Below are 19,730 nucleotides of genomic sequence, written 5' to 3' on the forward strand. Positions count from 1 at the left end.
TATGATCCAGTTGGATTTTTCTGAATTGCACATAATCTGAGGATAAACGTTTTACCTCACAGGTTGCATACACAGTATGATAAAAGCTATCTTAAGAGTAATTTAAGTTAAGAGCTGTCCTTCTGGGAGCAGATGAAGTTGGGTGGGAAAGGCTGAGCAGTTAGTAATTTAGAAAATGTAGAAAAATGGTTCTGGTGTTTTTTGTCTTTGAGCTTGTGGTTGAAGTAGCTGCTGCACATGATCCTATCTGGGAAAGAGCTGAGGTGGAAATGTTTGTTTTCCTGTTTGTGCAGCATTGATAGCATTAATTGAATGTCTTTTCACTTACGATATCTGTGTCTCATGGTGCAGGGCAGGAGTGGTAAAAGTGCAGAAATCAAATAGTAATTAACTGGCAATTAATGTTTTGAAGGAGCTCAGGAGGTTACTTATTTTGGCCTGAGAGTACCTGGGGTAGTGTTGGACTCTGGAGTCTGTCTGTGAAAACCACACCAAAAGCCCGTGTCCAGAAGTCAGAAGAATTCTGAATAGAAATAGAGGAATAATTGGGTTCAACTGTGAGGAAATATGTCCAAGCCACTTTGTAAACCATCTCAGTTCTCTTTCATGAAAAAATTGAATGGCTATTGGAAGTTTGCTAAACACAATTTGATTTTACTACAGATGATTCAGTGAGTGCAAATATTACTGGCTACAATTGTATGGCCTTTGTTATACAAGAGGTCAGACTAGATGATCATAATGGTCCCTTCTGGTCTTAAAAATCTGTGAATATATGAATAATTTAAAACCTGTCCTGCAAACCCTTATTCGTTGAGGTGGTGATACTAAAATCCTGTGGGACTGCTTGTGTGAGTAGAGGTTGTGGGATCAGGCCTAGAGTGAGTAATCATTATCACTTTTGTTTAAATTTATTGATAAAGGTATAAAATATTCACTGCTGGTAAAGCTGGGTTTCTTTAAAATGGGAGATGCTTCAGCAGTGTTATTCTACTTAGGTTTGGTGAAGCAGTCAGTAGCAAAATAGTTTTGGAAGTTGTCTTGTACCAGGCTCCTGAACCATTCCATTTTATACTGGTGCTATTGATTGATTCATAAACTATTTCAAAATTATTGTTTAGAGACTTGTAATATGTGGAAAGCATCTTTGTTTTGTTTAAGAAGAATATGAAGTAACATTCAAGGTCTTGCCAGTGGGGGTTTGGGCATGTTAAAGTACAGCCAGCTCATCTCCCTGCACGTAAAGCTCTTCCTTGCTCCTTCTGGTGGTGGTGCCTGCATGGACAGGAGCTGGGAAGTGCTGTCCCTTGCAAAGGGTTTGTTGGTGATGATGGATGACACTCATTGGTATTCACACACTCAATCCTTCACGTGTGTCTGGACAGCAGCATGGAACTGGTGGCATGTTAGAGGGACAAGCTGGACATGACCCTTGTTAAACCAGGGAAGTCCAAAGTTCTTTGCTTTGCACTTGGAAAACTTCAGATTCTGAGTTCGGTCATCTTTGGTCATATCAGCTCTCCTTTCTTCAAGTAAAAACCACTTTCCAGGGCTAATGAATGCTTTTATAGCTCTCAGGTTTTGACCACAGTTCTCCCTAACATATTCTTGTATTTGAAAATCTGAAAGTTGTAGAAATGCTGATCTATTTAAAAAGCTTTATCCTCTTATAACCTTCAGTTGTCTGAAGTGATCACTGACTCCATCTCATCTCTGCAAAATATGTTAGAGAAGTTCTTCTTGCCCTGTGGGCAAGAGTGTCCTCATCATGCTCATCATTTTAAACTTTGTTCTTTAGGGAATTCTCAAACCGGTGCAATGGGAACATGAGCCTGAGAAAGAGGGCCTTGAGAAGTTTCAAAGTTGGTCAGCTGTTGCCCCCTTTGGGATGATTGTTCAGTTTTGTTACACTTCCTCCCTGCAACAGGCAGATACTACCTGGGTGAGGGAGGTGTTAAACAACTTTGTTAGTGTCAACTTCAACACATTCCTCAGCAGAGAGGAGCATCCTGGGCACAGCAATTGGACACCTGTGAGAAGGCAAATCCAGGGGTTGTACCAGCTGCTGGTATTTGATGGTGCTGTGACAGCTGCATCCTTAGCAGTGAGATTACATTTTCAGGTGACAACTCTTGGAGTGTTACTCGGTTTTCTTCTAAGTCCACTGGCACTGATGGGACAGGTTTCCTCAGTACTCGTCAGGAATTAGCTGTTTGCTCAGTTGCTGGTTTGGATTCCCAGTCCATAGCTTATTTCTGCTGAGGCTGTCACTGATGGGGATTTGTGGTATGAAATGACAAAGGGAACTCGGGATGCTCTTTGGTAACCAGTGCAGGAAGAAATTGAAGTCTAATGTTCATCTCTCGCAGCTTTTAATGCTTTGAGTTTCCATAAAAGACCTTTTCAGTGAAATTAGTTTTGCAGTGGGAGATGGTAGAATTTCTCTAATGTGGGAATGGCAGAAATGTGATTCCAGAGACCTCCTGTGCACAGAGGCAGAGGTTGGTGACCAATCCTTACCTTGTCCTCTTAGACACAAAATTCTTGGCTTTAAAGTGTTCCAACATTGCAAGTTTCTGCACATCCTTTTTCTTGAGCAAGAGATGGGAGTTGATTTTTAATGATATTTACTATTTGTTGAACTAAGTAGTTTGTTTGTTTTCTCTCTCTCTCTCTTTTTTTTTTTTTTTTTTTTTTTTTTTTTTTTTTTTTTTTTTTTTTTTGCTGGCTGTTTGTTGATAACATCCTAGGGATTAATTTTTCCTTTAATTCAGTTTCCCATCTGTTGTGCCTGGATGTGGCAGAAGTGCATATGAAAATTTGCACCCAGCTAGAAGAGATTACAATCTTAAAAAAAGTCAAAACTGTTTGTGGGTTTTTTCCTACCTTATGAAAAATGAATCTCCTGTTGGGACTGAACTACAGTGCAGATTTATAAAGGTGTAACGTAGTTACATGGGTGGGTTTTGATTGTAGGTTTTAATTTCCATTTGGAGCTCTGGCCCTTCTCTTTTAACATACCATAGTTGTGAGAATGAATTCCTGTGGCTTGCATTATCTGGCTATAGCAAAGACCAAATCTGGTTGTGTATATGACTGAAAATCTAATTGGAACAGTGCTGCCACAGTAGTCTCCTGTGATGATAAAGTTTGTATTTGACAAACAGAGCTCTTTTTCGGGTGCTGTAGCAGACAATGCTTCCAAGTATTTCCTTGCCTTGTATTTTGGGGAGGCTGCACAGCGGATGGGGCAGTGGTGATTAGCAAAGCCTGATGCTGCCCAGTTATGTAAACAGAGCATTTCTTTCACACACATCTTGTTAACTCTCTGCTGCAGACCTTTATTGGTGCTTCTTCAATAATTTGTTTAAACTATGCAGTACAGATTCCTTATTTTAGCACTAAGACTTACAAAGGCTTCTTTTAGCAGCCTTTAATTTCGTACTTATGTATGTGACATAGCCTGTGGCTGTGATCTCTGCTGTGAATCTGCAGTTGTTTTGGGATGAAAGCAGAAGGCAGCTGGAAACTCAGTAGCTACATCTAGCTGTCTACCTAGAGAAGGCCTTGATTTCAAGTTTATCTAAACAAGCTCGACTAATCCCAACTATCTGGGGGGATCCACTGTCAAAACAAGCAGCATGGCCCTAAGGCAAACACAACCATACAGAAATGAAGGCTGGGACTTCCAATACTCCAATGACTGCATACTGGAGGCTTTTTTTCCTGAAAAGAGAGTAAGAGAGGTACAATTTGCATAATGCCTTTTCATCAGGAACTTTTGGAAAGCTGACAGAGGTCCAGCTTATAGCGCTGTAGCCACAATACAGAGTCTATAGGAGAATCCTTGAATGACCTGACCATATTGAAAGAAAAAATGAAAGCATCGAAGTATAGCCAAGTGAGTGTGGAAAAGAGGGCTGGTGCATTGTCTAACATCTGCTCTACTTCTCGTTAGTTTTGTTCTTCGGTATTCTATGTGGACTTTGGAGAAACCTAAGACAGCCTAACATGAATCCTATAATCTTCCTTCTGAATATTTATGTAGTGTGCCAGCCTCTAAGCTGTCCTTTGCATCTTCCTACTTCCCCCTCATTTTCATGCTCTCAAATGAGGCCAACATTTCAAAAGCTAAATAAATGTTTGTGAATGTTTATAAAAGATTTGCATAAATTTGTCCTTGTTTGACAAAGATCACTTTTTTCTTATGCCAGTTCTGAAATATTTTAAAGGTTTCAGTGCTTGTCTTGACAACAAAGTCCTGCCTCAGAGAACAATGATTGCTGATTAAGTGGGTATGTGCTCGGAGCTGAATAGACCGATGGAGACGACGGCTGAAAAGGCCACTCATCTTAAGCCAGAATTATAATATTTAACAAATGCTAACCCAAGGATAGATTTAAAGCTTTGGTTTCGGTGCAGTGTACCTGTGCAACTTACTTAGGGGGCTGAGCAGGATGTGATTATCTTTTCACAGCTAATAGTTCTCACCTCATTTCTGTTAAATCTGCAAGTGAAAATACACCTCGGTTTTAGTAATTAAATGTTTAAAATACATTTAATTGAATCAGTGTTCCAGCTCTCTGCTATTGACAAGTCTTACCTTTACCAATTGATCACTGTTTATGCACATAATTGGACCTGATTTTTTTTTATGCCTGTTAGTATAATTTTTCAGTTATTTCTGATTTAAGGCTGGAACAATTATTCAACAGTACAACAGTAGCTGTAGATTTTTGTGTAGCTAAAATCTATTTCTCTTAGAATGAAACTAAATCTCTGCTTTTACTGAAGGGGTTTTAAAGACATTTGTTGAGAAGATCTCTTTGAAAAACTGCTTAAATATTTAGCTCAGCTTTACTTTCAGATTTTTTTTTCTACTGGAGAAAAGTAATAGTCGTTCCTGTTCTTTTGTTCTATGAGTTGAGAGGTTGAAGTTGTCATTAAGGCAAAAACTAGAGCTACTTCTCTGACACAGTTTTTATCACATCTGCTAGGCCTGTGTCCCAGGAGGAGCTGAGCAGAGCCCGGAATTCAGCACAGGCCCATTATCTGCTGGTTTTGCGTGTGTTGTAAAAGGAGTGAGACCTCAGGGAGGCTTGGAGCCTCCTCCCGTGTAATGTCCAAATCAGATTTGAAGGACTGGTGGCAGGAAAGCTTTGGCCTTGGGGTGTGAATTCTAAGAAACAGAGTCACAATTAGGTTTAAAAAATTCAGGGATTTTGAGCTTTATCTTGAAATATGTTTTTAGTAATGCAAGGAGAAAAGTTGCCCATCTGTGCACATATTTTGTACGTTTAAAATATTTAAATGCTAGCAGGCCTCAATATGCTTAGGAAATGTTATTTATCTCCTGCTCTTCCTGTTTGCAAGATTGTGGATATGTGTGTTGGGGTCTTTTTGTTTGTTTGTTTAAAACAGTGCTTTCCTGAGTACAATCAGTTACCCTCAATGAAATGATGTTATTTTGTATGGCCCTGTTCCCCTGCTAACTCTCAGATAAGGACAGGCGACTCTGGGAGAAAAACCCTCCCCTAATTCAAGCTTTAGAGTTGCTCAGAAAGAGCTGGTGGATTTCTGGAACACAGAACAAATGGATAATCTAGTGCTATAAAGTTGTATTGGAATACCCGTAGAATTAGAAAAGTAGACATAAAACTAAATTCAGGCAATTTGAAGTAATTTTATTAAGCACATTATGTCCAGATTTTTTTGGGTGTAGAACATTCTTTTAAAGAACTAATGAAAATAATTATTTAGAATATTTAGTGCATTACAAAATTCAGTAATGCTCAGTAAGGATATAAGGCATAAAAAGATTTTATTGCAAAATCAATGCAATATGAAATTTGACATAAATATTTCAAACAAGCAATGATTTTTTACAAAGAATCTGTGTTGTACCAGTTTTCTCAAAACTAGAGAAACCTTTAGAACTTAGAGAAATTTTGGGTTTAAGGTTATTGTTTGCTTTTTAAAATTCTTAAACCTGTTACTCCCTTGCAGTGGATCATTTAATTAATCGTTAGCTTAAAATTATCCAAATAGATGAATTAACTGTAAGAGCAGTTTACAGTTTTGTGGGTGTAGGAGAGATTAATGGACAACCCAAGTTTAATTGGATAATATTTTGCTTCAGTTAAGCTCTTAGCACTATTTAATGCTAAATTAACATTTCTGTAGTGTTTAAATTTGATGCTGCTTCTGAGGAGCAGTAAAGTCACCAGTAGTTGCTCACTGGCCTAGTGGAGATGCTGTTCCCTGTGCTCACACACCCTGAGCCCATCGGGCTGGATGCAATTCTCTTCTGGGCCCTCCCTGTTCTCCAGTTTCTCCTCCATCCTTCCTCAGTCTGTTGATGTTCTCAGAAGTCTCTTGGTGTCCCCCCATGGCAGAGGGAGCATTTCCCTCTGGTTTCCCTGCTGGTTTGCTGGGTTCAGGTGGCCTTTCAAGCTGGGTAAGGAGAAAAGTGCTTCCACCCTCTCTGTGTAGTGTTTCATTTGCAGCAGCCTCAGCTGTACTTTGCCTCAGGTGTAAGGGCAAGGAAATGAAACAGCAATCCACCTTTTTCATCACAGTCATCTCTTCTCCATGGAAAACTCCTCTCACTGGCCATGCTCTGTTCTCTTGTAACATATACTTGTGGGGTTTTGGGTTCCTTCCTTTCCACCTCCCCTCCAGGATCCTCAGCTGAAGGTCCAGTCTCTACTCTGGGTGGTCCTTCCAGTTTCATCTAGATTTTCCTCAGGTTTTCCATTACAGGTTCCCAGCCTGTTGGTTTGTGTGGTGTGTTGTTTCCCTGCTCTGACTCCCATTTCTGTGTAAGTATCATACCTTAATCATTCAGCATTTTCCACAGATCTCTTGGTATTTTAATTTCTTTTCTGTCCCACTTCTCCCTACACTTCTTGTTCCCCTGTGCATCTCTGGTGTCTCGTGCATCTTTCTAGGAGCAGATACTTTGCAGCAGACCCTTCTCTAGCCCAGCCATTTGCACATCATTTGTCAGTGCAGTTTTATTTAATTGCAGCTGCACGTGGGATATTTGTTAGTGATGTTCATTTGAGCAGAAGTGAAGCAACCCACTGTATTTAAGAGAATCTGAAGTTGTTCTGTTGATTTGGAAGTGGGAGCATACGGTGAAGGGTTTAAAAATAAAAAAGACTTCAGCTACAGCTTGCATATTAAGTTCACAAGTGAATGTGCACATTTTTTCAGCATTGTTGAGCTTTCTTTACTGTTTGGTTGCAACAGAGAGATGGTTTGGGACACGAGCCCAGTGTGCATTGCGTGTATTTGCCAGCCTGGCTTTCCAAGTCTGTCCTGCCCGTGTAGGAAAGCCTTGCAGAGCCTGCCTCACCTTCAGAGGTGGCTGTGACACAAAAGGGCTGAGCGCGGTCTTCCTGCCTCATTTATTTTGAAAACTTTGCTACTGAAACCAAACTTAATCAATGAGCTCTGTGTTGTCTCCGATAAGTTATGTACTGGCTTTATTGATTGGGAAGGATTTTAGAAAACCCTTGTGGGGTTTATAATGTCAGCAGTGTTTTGATTATGAAAAGAGTTGGAACCTTGGGACGGGGAGCCAGGTGGTGCCTGTGCTGCAGCCCCCGGTGCCGCGGCTGCGCCGCATCCCCCGGGACACGGTTCATGCCCTGCACTTCAGCTCTGGTGCCTGGCTGCTGGAGATGCACTTTTTGCTCATTAAAATGTTAAAAATCAAACTGCATGTAAAAAGATTTGTGAAAATATAAACTTGGGGATTGATCCAGAAAACTGGCGTGTGGTCCCCTGGAGACCCTGGCGGCAGCTCCTGGGTAATTTACGTTGATCAGCTGCCTGTCCTGGATTGCTGGGGGGTTCTGGTCTTCTTTTTAGGGGCTTTTGCTTTACAGGCATTAATGCAGGTTTTTCTTTAGGAAAATAGCCATAAGGGAATAAAACAAGAAAACAGACTATTGATACTTCCTCTGTGCTTCATGTTGGGTTAAAAAAAAAAGAGATTATAAGATGTTGACATAAAGCAATTGTAGGTTTTGTTTTGTTTTGTCTGAAATCATAAAAAAATGAAGATTTTTCTGGGTCATAAGCAATAACCTGTAGAGGTTGGATAGAATGTTGCATATAAATGATGTAGGTATTGCTTATCTTTCAAACTGAGGAGTATTTAAAGAATTTTTTAAAAAGCAGCGTTTAGAGTAACGAGCTTGCAACTTGAGCAAAAATGGGATAGTTCTCCAGTAACTGTTTTTCTTACATGCAAAAGATCAGCAGTTTTCCTAATTAAAAACTAATTCTACATATGGTATTTATATTATTTTATTAGTTACCATTGAAAAATAAGTTTGCAGTTAACCTGTGCTAGTCTCAGTTTTTTGGTTGTGAATCGAGGCAGATAAGAATTGGTGTATAATGAAAGGCAAATTATGTCCAATGACATTGCAAAAGTCAGATAATAATATCACTGTAAAATCTTTCTTTAAAAGAGGGGGCAGTTTAGAGCAGTACAGAGCCAATATATGCCCTGTTTACATGAACATTTCCTTTGCTGCATTTAGGAAGGTGTAAATATCAAGGAACAAGTGCAGAGTAAGTTCTGAGTAATGCACTTCTCCAGTGACACAAAGCTGATGAGATGCTGAATGTTTTATTATGTGAATGGTTTTACTTGCAGTTACAGGAATTATTCAAGTCATCAAAATAATGGAGAGAATATATTCTGCCATTTTGAGGTGACTGATGGCTCTGTCTTCTAACACTATTTTATTTCAGAATTTTATGTATCTATATGATTTTGTTTTTGAAAAAATAGCTAAAGTCGTTGTTCTGAGGACAATGTATATTGATAAGGCCAATAAAGATACAGGCACTTTGTACTCCTCATATAGTAATTTCACAATTTTAGAATTCTTTTGTGGGTTTTGTTTGTTTGTTTGTTTGCTGTCATTTTGCACTGTAAGATTTCAGTTGTGGCAAAGGACCACTGTGTAGTAGTTAAAATTTGTCCAGATGCAGTTTTTGTGCCTGAGAAATTGGAGTTGTTCAGCTTGTGAAAGTCAGTGAGATTCTGCACCAGGGGGAACCCGATCATATTAATGAGACCTTTACTACCAAGGCATTATTTTGTATCAAAATAGAGATTTCTGCAGAGTTTACTCTGCAATCTACATAGCTCCTTTCCAACTTTCCTGCTGCAATTCAAAGGAGGAGACGTCTTTGCTCTACATGGCATTCTTCAATAGATCTTTCTTGTTCTTTAAAAACAGGAGGTTGTTAAATAATCTATCAATAAACTGTCAAGAAGTCAAAGTTTCCATATCTGTTTTTGCCTGAAATCCTCAGAACTTGCCACATTTTAGTTGTCAAGAAACCTCCAAAGAAGAGTGTGAGCAGTTGAGCCTGAAACCACGGCTCAGGATGGGCTGTGCTTGTTTGAATTATGCAGGAGGAACGTGTTCCTGCAAGGGAGTCAATATGTTTTGTGCTTCACTGGAGAGGTTATTAGATTGATGGAGTTTATTTGGGAATGATGGCATTTGGCTTAGAAATAAATGAAGCAAGAAGCATCTACTTAGTTATTGATGATAATTTATTGCTATTGGTCAGACAAGTGTTGATTTTATCAGAGGGTTTGTTGTTTGTTCAGGGTTCTGAAAGCAGAAATAGAATTTACACTTCAGGACCTGAAATATTGAAGTGTGAAGGAGAATGAGCAATGAATTGGCTGTAGGAAAGATCTGTAAACTGAGAGAACTTTCTGGTGTCTTGTGGGTTACAGAATTCAAATTTTGAAGATCTCATGGTTTCCTTTTGTCTATGAACACAACTGTTTTGGGACTAACATGTTTCTGGTTTTGCCTCTTTAGTGACTGTACTTGTTTAATGTTGTAAAGTTGAAAATTAATAATTTATCTGCTGATCATGTTTTCACTTTTCATATTCATCCTTTTCTTTGCTCTCACGCTTAAACGCTTTTCTGTTTGTGGTGCTGTTTTGCAACTTCTAGAAAATGGTTGGTAGGTTAAACAATCCATATCAATTTTAATACACATTATTTTAATCAGTCTTTTAACTCTGAGATTTCCTTTCTAATAGCAGTAGGCAACATTAAACATTCCTGCTATGAGACCTATTGGCTTCATCTTTTGTTATTTATCTTGCTGATGTTAGGAAGTAGTCTCTAATCCCCCAGACCTCTGTTCCTAGGTAACAGTCAAAAGCTGTGCCAGCAGAAGTGGTCCTGCCAGGCCAGGCCCATGTGGTTTGGTGTTATTCACTCCGATCCATATGGTCAGGGTAGGGACTGTCCCCAGAGAGGTGTTAACACTCAACAACCCAACCTCCTCCTCCTCTTTGGAGAATTGCTGGATGGCTCCTGCTGCCTGCCCATGTGTGAATCTTGATTAATTTTTCATTTTTAATGAAGTTTGATCATGTTTATTATTTCACATGATTGACTGCCTGGTACTACTTCCATGTAATTGATAAAGCCCATATTTCTTCATCTGTCTTTTATTTCTTCAGGGCAAACTTGTGAAATTGTGTGATGTGGTTAATATTAGATTTATTGGTCCCCATAGATGTATAAATTATCTTTTTTTTTCTCTCTCTCTCTCTACAGGAAGTTCTACAGACTCTGACCAAGTTTTGTTTCCCCTTCTATGTGGACAGGTATTGTTAGCTTTTCAAACTTTACAAGAAAATAAGCTTGTCAATAAAACCCCTGTAGAAAATAAAAGCCATACCATTCATAGTGTTCTGTCTGTGTGACTGGGACTTAAAGCACCTGAGTGCAAATTATAGTCTCAGAATCACTTTTTCCTGGGGTTTTTATGGGCACCATGAAACAAAAAGAAGTTTTAAAAGTTGGAGTTGTTCGGTGGGAGTACTCTGAGGGCGTTTTGTTTTACTTCTGCACAATGCTCAGATGGAAAATGCTTGGGTAGGAATTGTCAAATATGCATATTAATACCAAAGCTTTGTCTGCTTGTGCATTTTATTTCTTAATTGCCAAAATTTGGGTGGAACAATTAATTAAATGCTCTCCATTTTAAGGCCTCTTGATGTTGCTGGAATGCTGCTGCTATACTTGACAGCTGCTTAAGGTGACTTCTGATTTTGGGGGAGAAATTGTGAAGTGAATGGAGAAGATCTGAGAATATTTATTTCCTGTAATTTAGGAAACTGTAGAACTTTTTTAGTTTTGCATTTACTGTGAGTTATTCTTGATGGTTTTGTGAAAAGAACAACAACTGAAATTTTGAAAGGCTGCACCAGTGCCCATCTCATCTCTGAGCATCACTTAATTGGTCAGAATGACTTGTCTTCATCAGCTGAGACACAGAATGGTTTGGGTTGAGGGAATTGACCTTTACTGTGATTAAACTGCTGCAAGTCTTTTTCTCATTTTAGAATTTGGAATCCCTGTTTTACTGCTCATCCTTTTCATTTCCTTAGGGGTGGAAGCAGGGAAATACTCATACATTTTTCTCATGTATTTGTTTCTACTACAAATAGTTATGCTTTCTGTGTGTAGATTTATTGTACCTAGGGGTTTTGTTTGTTTTGTTGTTTTTGGTTTTCCTCAGTAATATAACATTTTGAAAGATAGAACACTGAAAACCCATATGGGGTGCAAATGAGAACATAATGAAAAGTGATTCCCATTTCTGGATCCACTTGTTTGTCTGAATATCACAGACTGTCACTGAAAGCCAGCCAGTTTGAACGAAAAGGAGACACTGTCACCCAGAACACACTTAATAATTTCAGGTGGAGAATGGAATTCCCCCACTGCAGGGGGCAGAGCACACCTCAGGCTAAGGCTGTGGCAGCTGAAGGAGATGCTTGTGCTCCTTCTCTTCTGGGTGTAAAAACAGGCAGTGGTGGCTCTGGAGGCTGTGGCTCTCAGTGGCACACACACTCCATTCTTTTTACACGGATTCTGTTCATGTGTTGTGGCACTGGTCAGAGCCCCAGGGACTGGTTGGCCATTCCTTCAGGCAATGGCCCAGGAGTTTCCTGCTGTTGTGGGGGTGGAATGAGGCAGAGGCTCTTCTGCAGCTGCAGGAGTGCAGAGCTGCTCCCTGCCAGGACTGTGTTAGTCAGGTGTAGGTGCTGGGGGGATTTTATGGAAATCACTCCTCTTCTCTCCCCTTCCCTCCAGCCATAACTTCTGTCTGCCCTGTTAGAGATGAGGTTTATGCTGCTTCCAGCCTGTGGGGCTCTAAGTAGACCTTCTGCCCATCTGAAAGCAGAGCTGTGAATCTGAAGGGTTGACACTAAAATCTTAGGAAGAACACTTTTTATGTGGGGAAGTTTATCCTTCCTGTGAAAAACTGGCACCGAACCTGAGCAGGAGCTGTCAGCAAGGTTTGGTTTCTCCAGGTCACACGAATGCAGGACTCTAGGTTTGCTCTGGAGGAACTCACCAGCTCGTCTGAGTTGTTTAATAAACAAGCTTCTCCCTGCTGCTAATGAAACGTGTTTTTTCCCCCTGTTCCATAATTTTAATTGTCAGTTCTAATGCTATTTCTCACACACGCTCTGCTCTCAACCTTGTTAAAATTAAGCATATAATCCCCTTTTAAAACACTGTACTAAAATCACCATAGTAACATTACATCCAAGCTTTACAGATAAAACACACCACCAGTGAGGGATTTTTGGGTATCCCCAGCAGCTCAGTGTGGTTTATGGAAGTAGTTGCTCTGCTGACATTTAGATTTCAGGAGGATGATAGTACTCACACTGGCTAATTCTCAGACTATTGGAATGCTTTAAATATCTGTCTTTTTGTTCATCTTCATCGTAGCATGTTTTCCCTTCCCTGTTTGGAATCCACTGAAGGATTCTTCTTTCTAAGCTGGACAGTGCCATCTTTCCCATTTGGATCCAGCTTTTATTTCTGCAAGTCATTTTTCCTATGTTCCCTCTAGGCACTGAGTGTGTACTCTCCCACAAAAATTGGTTTTTTGCATGTGGCGTCATAGAAGAGAATATTGTAGGGCCTGTGACTGTTAGTTAAATGGCTTTGAATTTACCAGGGTATTCCTTCCAATTGGTAGGAGTGTAAAGCTACATGTCAGTGCAAGTCAGATTTCTCAATTCTCAGAAAACCTAAAAAAACCCTAGAATGTGACCTGAAATAAGTCTTAAGTTCCTATAATTAGAAATATTTGGGTTATATGAGAGAACATGGGGTTGGTTGCTGGTTGATAATCAGAACCATTTTCTTTTAAAGATAAACTCGTTATGAGTATCCTCCCACACTTAAAAAATGGGAAAAATAAACCACAACCCCCCCACTCCTCCCTCATCAAGCATATTTAAGGTTCTGCAGGGTGCATACTTTTTAGTTCATTTCTCAAAAAAAACTCTGCTGAAAGAGGAAATGTTATAGGTTCAATGACTTGGATGTGATACTTGACACAGAGTTAGCTCAGCAGTAATTTTTCTCTCTTGCTCTGTTTCCAGCCATGCCATTAACCAAGTTGGGCAGAACTTCACGTTTGTGCTCACAGACATTGACAGCAAGCAGAGGTTTGGCTTCTGTCGCTTATCTTCGGGGGCCAAGAGCTGCTTCTGTATCTTAAGGTAGGTCTGTGGTTTGGCTCCTGGCTGACTGCAGGAGCAGTGTTTGACTTTGCAGTTACACTGCAATTACCATTTCCAGCTGGTCAGAATTATTTCCCTATCTGGTCCTCAAAGTCACTGTTCTTCTGCACAAGTGGTGCAAAATCCCTAGCACTTGGAGTTCCTCTGCAGATAACTGTATTTGTTTGTAGTCAACGTTCTGGAGTTAACAACGTGGAAAAAAAGTCTCTGCAGTAATTTGATATGACATAGCATGATGGCAGCTGTTATCTTTAGCTGTCACAACTGATCTTGTTAAGACATTTTGTGGACATTTGTACATGCAAGTTTTATTAACAAAACATCTGTTGGTAACTGAGAGGATGTCACTGATGCTCTCCACAGCCCCAAAGTTTATATGTGTGAGCTTTCCTCTGTCCTGTTGAGGGTTTTGTGAAGTTTGGCATAATAAAGACTGTCAGTGGAAGTTTGAGCTATGCATTTCACAGAAAATGGGCCAAGAGGCTCTATCAGAGTAGTTTTTGATAACCTCCCACAGCCATGTTGGAATACAGTCCAGAATTTTTATTTATATTTGCTGCAGGAAATCATGCCAGTAAAATCAATTTTGATGTCTACCAATATTTTAGTTCCATTAAGAACTTCCATGGATTGAAGATTTTCGTGTGGCAAATGGTCTGTCTCGTTTTAAGCACATTTAAGAATTGCCTGTCTTCTACTTTCTGCTTTTTGTGTGTTTATGAGGAATTGGAAGTTTAGGAACAGTAGCCCAGGTAAAGCCAGCACAGAGGTGACAGGACAGCCAGGGAGGTGACAGCACAGCTGGGGCTGAAGCCTCCCAAATGAGGACACTGTGAGCAGCTGGACACATCTGTCAGGGCCATCCCTGGCTGGCTTTGCACGGGACACAACCAGGGTGAGGACAGAGGAACTTTTCTTTGTGCCATGTGGGGCACCTGAGAGTGGGACCCTGGGTGTCTCTGGATGTGCCCCTCTGAAGCATTCCAGGGGGGACATTGAAAATACAAGGTCACCTCTCCTTGCAGGGGGCTGCACACAGCAATGCCATGGAATGGGAGCTTAATATTCAGAGAAATTGTGAGCTCTACCCAAATTCCTAATTAATTGAGTGGGAGGCAGAGTGACAGGTGTTTGCTCAGTATCTTCTTCCATTCTCTCTGTGCTGTAGCAGACACTTCAGCTATTATTAGCTCTGGCAGTCCAGCAGGGACTGCATCCTGCAGGCAGGAAGGTGTTTCCCAGCTCTCCCCACAGAGCTGCTCCCCTCTGCAGCTGGGTGCTGATTCCTTCAGTCTCGTGTGGGCAGTGCCTGCTTACAGAGGGTAACTTTGCCTGATCAATGTCAAATTAAAAGAGAAGCACAGTTTTAAAAAGAAAATCTGAATGAGGAATAGTCTGGGTCCCTTCTTGATCCCTCCTGGATAAGAGTTCTTTGCTGTCAGCTCCCTTATGTTGAGTGAGTGCCAAGAAGAAATGGAGGAGTTCTGTTGTAGTTAAATACCTTTTGCTTCAACTCATAACAAAAAAAAAAAAACAACCACAGTGGATGAATTGGGACTCTTCACTTCCTTCCTGATGCTTCTTCTGTGCACTGATGAGAAAAAGAAAGTTCATTATTAATACAAGTTCATGCAAGTTTTAGAGGATAATAAGGAGTGTAAATCAACAATACATAAAATCACTTCCTCTATTCCCAGGACTGCAGCTCCCATTATTGATGTGAATCTTCTCAGTGTCCTTTATGTACTAAAGGATGGTGCATGGTAAATGGGTGGGGGAAAACATGCTGAGAAATGTGAGAACGAAAAGTAAAAGCAAATGGGGATGCAAAGAATGTTGGTTTAATTGTTTTTAAATTACAGATTGGATGGCAGCAAGCTTCAAGTATTCCTTGCTATGCTCAGCAACAGTGTAAGAGCTAAGCGATGGTGTTTATTACTAGAGATGATATTCACAGGCTTAGCAGGGATTTTATGGGTCTGGCTGTGGTAAAATGGTTTGGAGGTGGAAAATCATCATATGTTTAGATTAGTTATTGAAGAGAAACAGCAGAAAAAGGAATTCTTTTCACTCAGAGAGTGCTTGAAAAAATTTCTGCAATGTTCTGGAAGCGAAGTACTCTAGGGCCAGAAGTCAGGGTCTGGACTTGAGCTTTGAAGTGACCCAGAGGCTTTTCCCTGTGGATGCAGAGCACAGCGAGGCGCCTCTTGGAGTTCAGTAGCAGTGGGGTTATCCTGTGGCCGGCAGAGAGGCAATTCCATTTGGCAGGGAACTGCTTTGACTGTTTTGACCAATACTGCTTAGAAACCTGCTTTTGAGGTAGTTACCACAGCCTTTTTCCTGCTGTAGTAGCTCCCACGGATCGCTGAACTCTCTGATAACTGTGAAACCTGCTTTTCCGGGTGTTCTGTGGTGTTTTCAATGTAGAGCCGCTCTGTTCAGTGCCGAACCTGCCTCTCGTCTTCGGGTTCCTCCTCCCTGCCCCGCTTTTGTCGCTCGGGTGAAGCCGCGGGGCCCGGCTGCGTGACCCGGGGCGGCTGCGCTGCGGCGGCGGCGCCAGCAGAGGGCGCGCGGGGGCGCAGGTACGGCCCAGGTGAGGCACAGACCCCGCTGGGTTTGGGGTGAGCCCAGGTGAGGCACAGACCCCGCTGGGTTTGGGGTGAGCCCAGGTGAGGCACAGACCCCGCTGGGTTTGGGGTGAGCCCAGGTGAGGCACAGACCCCGCTGGGTTTGGGGTGAGCCCAGGTGAGGGACAGACCCCGCTGGGTTTGGGGTGATCCCAGGTGAAGGACAGACCCCGCTGAGTTTGGGGTGAGTTCAGGTGAGGGACAGACCCCGCTGGGTTTGGGGTAAGTTCAGGTGAGGGACAGACCCCGCTGGGTTTGGGGTAAGTTCAGGTGAGGGACAGACCCCGCTGGGTTTGGGGTGAGTTCAGGTGAGGCACAGACCCCGCCCCAGAGGGTTTGGGGTGAGCCCAGGTGAGGGACAGACCCCGCTGGGTTTGGGGTGAGCCCAGGTGAGGCACAGACCCCGCTGGGTTTGGGGTGAGCCCAGGTGAGGGACAGACCCCGCCCCAGAGGGTTTGGGGTCTGAGCCCAGGTGAATTGTCCTGGCACACAAGCACATCTCCCAGGGAAACTGGAATTCCAGACTACCTTTTTCAATGAGATATGGTACAAACCTTAAAATGTGCTTTTGAATAATTTTCTTTATGGTAGAGTAAGAGCTGATGTCCAGTCATCAAATTCTGTGTTCTAATTTGGGAATTTCACACCAGAATGTCTTTTCTTTCTAAGATTTTATTTAAGGATTTCAAGATTTCAGCTGCAATGGGATAAATCCTAATAGCAATACATTAAGAGGCTGAATTTTTATTGTTTCACTCTAATTTCACATCAGATTTCACATGGGCTTTTGAGGGAGAACAGTGTAGATAGTTCTGGATTTAGTGAAGAGCTCTGGTCTTTTATTTAAAAAGAAAACAAAAGCAAACCCAAGTTTGTGTAAATTTGCTTTGGTTCACAAACTTTCTGCGCAAAGTTACTGGTTTGCAAAGGTCTTATGTGCAACTGTGATTTCAGTTTGACTGAATTTGAAGTTTTTGTTGGGTTATTCAGGTTTTGTACGCAAACTGAAATCATTCTTTTGAAGTGAAATGCAGAAACATTTGTGTGGAAATCCCTCTCGGCCAAAATAGCTGAGCTCTGCACCACTCTTTTTCTAAGATAAAAAGAAATGAATCCATAATAGTTTGTGACAGATGGCAGAAAATGTAACTAACTGAATGTGATTCTGTATGGAGTTATTTGAGGTTTTTGGTGTGATTTGTTGTGAGTTCCTCTCCTCCCCCCTTTCCTTCCCTTTGATTGCAGTCTTTGTCCATTTATTCTTAGGACAGAATAAGATTTCTGAGCAGGGGCCTCTCTTGTGGTGCAAAGTGAGAATTGTTTTTAATTGAGCAGAAACATGTGGAAGGATCAGGAATATCTCAAGGGATTACAGAAAAATTCCAAATTTGTACTACTTACAGCTTGTGTTTAGAGCGAGGTCTGCTGGGAATAAATGTTAGTTAGTGTGACCTGTGACCTTAAAAACTGTTGACATGGATTTCAGCCAGAAACTGGCCACAGAACTCCTTTGTTAGGCTCATTCATAGCTCCTTGAAAACTCCAGTCAGTGAAAGTTGCCAGCTCAAATCTAAGGAAAGCAGAGCCCTTTTTTTCCTTTTTTTTTTCTTTCTTTCTTTCTTTTTTTTTTTTTTTTTTCTTCCCATGCTTTGGAAACAGTGGCCGCCCCTTAACCAGCAAGACTTCTTTAATAGGGCTGCAGGGCCGGGCCCTGATTGGAACTGACAGCTTCCTGGCCCGGGTGTGCCAACTGGCAGGGCCCTGAGCCATGGGACAGACAGACAGAGCTGGCCATGGGACAGACAGACAGACAGAACTGGCAGGGCCCTGAGCCATGGGACAGACAGACAGAGCTGGCCATGGGACAGACAGACAGAGCTGGCCATGGGACAGACAGACAGACAGAACTGGCAGGGCCCTGAGCCATGGGACAGACAGACAGAGCTGGCCATGGGACAGACAGACAGAACTGGCAGGGCCCTGAGCCATGGGACAGACAGACAGAGCTGGCCATGGGACAGACAGACAGAACTGGCAGGGCCCTGAGCCATGGGACAGACAGACAGAACTGGCCATGGGACAGACAGACAGAACTGGCAGGGCCCTGAGCCATGGGACAGACAGACAGAACTGGCAGGGCCCTGAGCCATGGGACAGACAGACAGAGCTGGCAGGGCCCTGAGCCATGGGACAGACAGACAGAGCTGGCCATGGGACAGACAGACAGACAGAGCTGGCCATGGGACAGACAGACAGACAGAGCTGGCAGGGCCCTGAGCCATGGGACAGACAGACAGAGCTGGCAGGGCCCTGAGCCATGGGACAGACAGACAGACAGAGAGACAGACAGACAGACAGACAGTGCCAGGGGCTGCCCTGCCCTGCCCACAGCCCCGGGCCCTGCTGGGGGACAGGGCTCAGCTCACAGTCCTGCTGGGGAGGGAAAAAACCCAGCCCCACAGCCCTGCCAGTGCCTACTCTGGGGGAGGAGATGGAGTGTAGTGAGGCTTGTTTTATAGTAATTGTCCTGTTGTTTTCTAGAATTTTCCCTTTTCATTGATTTGGCCCAAATCAATGTTTTGCTTTCCATATCTATATGATTCTTTGAAGCCTTGCAGAAGATGTTTGGTAATGGCTGGAAATGCTTGGAACACTTTTTGGACAGTCTGTTTGGTCCTTGAGGTGTATCGACCCTGGAATCCCTGTTCTACTTAAAATGCTTGGGAGATGAAAGCAAATGGCAAACTGCTTCTGTTAGACATGGCAAAGGCCACAAAATACATGTATAAATCATGGGCAATTGGATCTCTGATTCAAAACTGCAACAGAATTGTACCTAATGAAAATGTTGCTCTTGAGCCTCTGATGCCTCCATAGATTTTTTTTTTTCATTATTATTTTTTTATCAGTGGCTTCAGCACTTGCACTGACTGTCAGTGAGAGCTGGAGAGCAGAGATTCCTCAGTTCCTTTGCATGGGCCTTACAGAGAGAAGGGAAGAGGGCAGGCAGGACTCGGAGCTGCAGCCTGACCTTCTTTCACAGAAACTGGAGTTTCTTCCAAGCTGTAAGAGTAGCAAACCGGGGCAACTTCGTGTGCTGGGTGACAGGAAATTGAGCTGAAGTGGCTCAGAAAATGTGCGAATGCCCCGAGGGCGTGTGCAGGGCCGGAGGGGCTCCGGGTGCTGCAGGCATTCTGCCTTAACTTGACATGTTTATAAAACAGTTTACATCTCAAAAGTTTAGGGTTTTTACCCCTGTTGATTGGCTTAAACAGACACTGGCTCTTATTTTCAGTTGCTTGTCAGAATATATATGGAAGAGTGATGAACCTAGTGAAGAGGGAGCTTGACATCAATTAAATTTAGCTATCTGCTTTGTGTTTCTTCTTCCTGATACACTGTCTCCGTATAGCTTTTCCAAACTTCCTGTGGTTTTCCATTATTGTCCTTACAAGTTTTACAAGATAGAGATGAGCTGTTTGAAAC

General features: G+C 42.1%; 1 protein-coding gene across 5 annotated transcripts in view; it reads left to right on the forward strand.

Moving 5' to 3' along the window:
- Nucleotides 1-19,730, forward strand: part of DENND1A (DENN domain containing 1A) — a 153,399-nt gene that overhangs the window by 35,345 nt on the left and 98,324 nt on the right. For all 5 annotated transcript variants that reach the window (XM_053996069.1, XM_053996070.1, XM_053996071.1 and 2 more), the window contains exons 4-5: nt 10,622-10,671; nt 13,477-13,596. In XM_053996069.1, the coding sequence (XP_053852044.1) occupies nt 10,622-10,671; nt 13,477-13,596 (170 nt within the window). The remainder of the gene's footprint in view (nt 1-10,621; nt 10,672-13,476; nt 13,597-19,730) is intronic.

The sequence above is a fragment of the Vidua macroura genome, chromosome 21 (assembly GCF_024509145.1).
Source record: "Vidua macroura isolate BioBank_ID:100142 chromosome 21, ASM2450914v1, whole genome shotgun sequence".
NCBI lineage: Eukaryota > Metazoa > Chordata > Aves > Passeriformes > Viduidae > Vidua > Vidua macroura.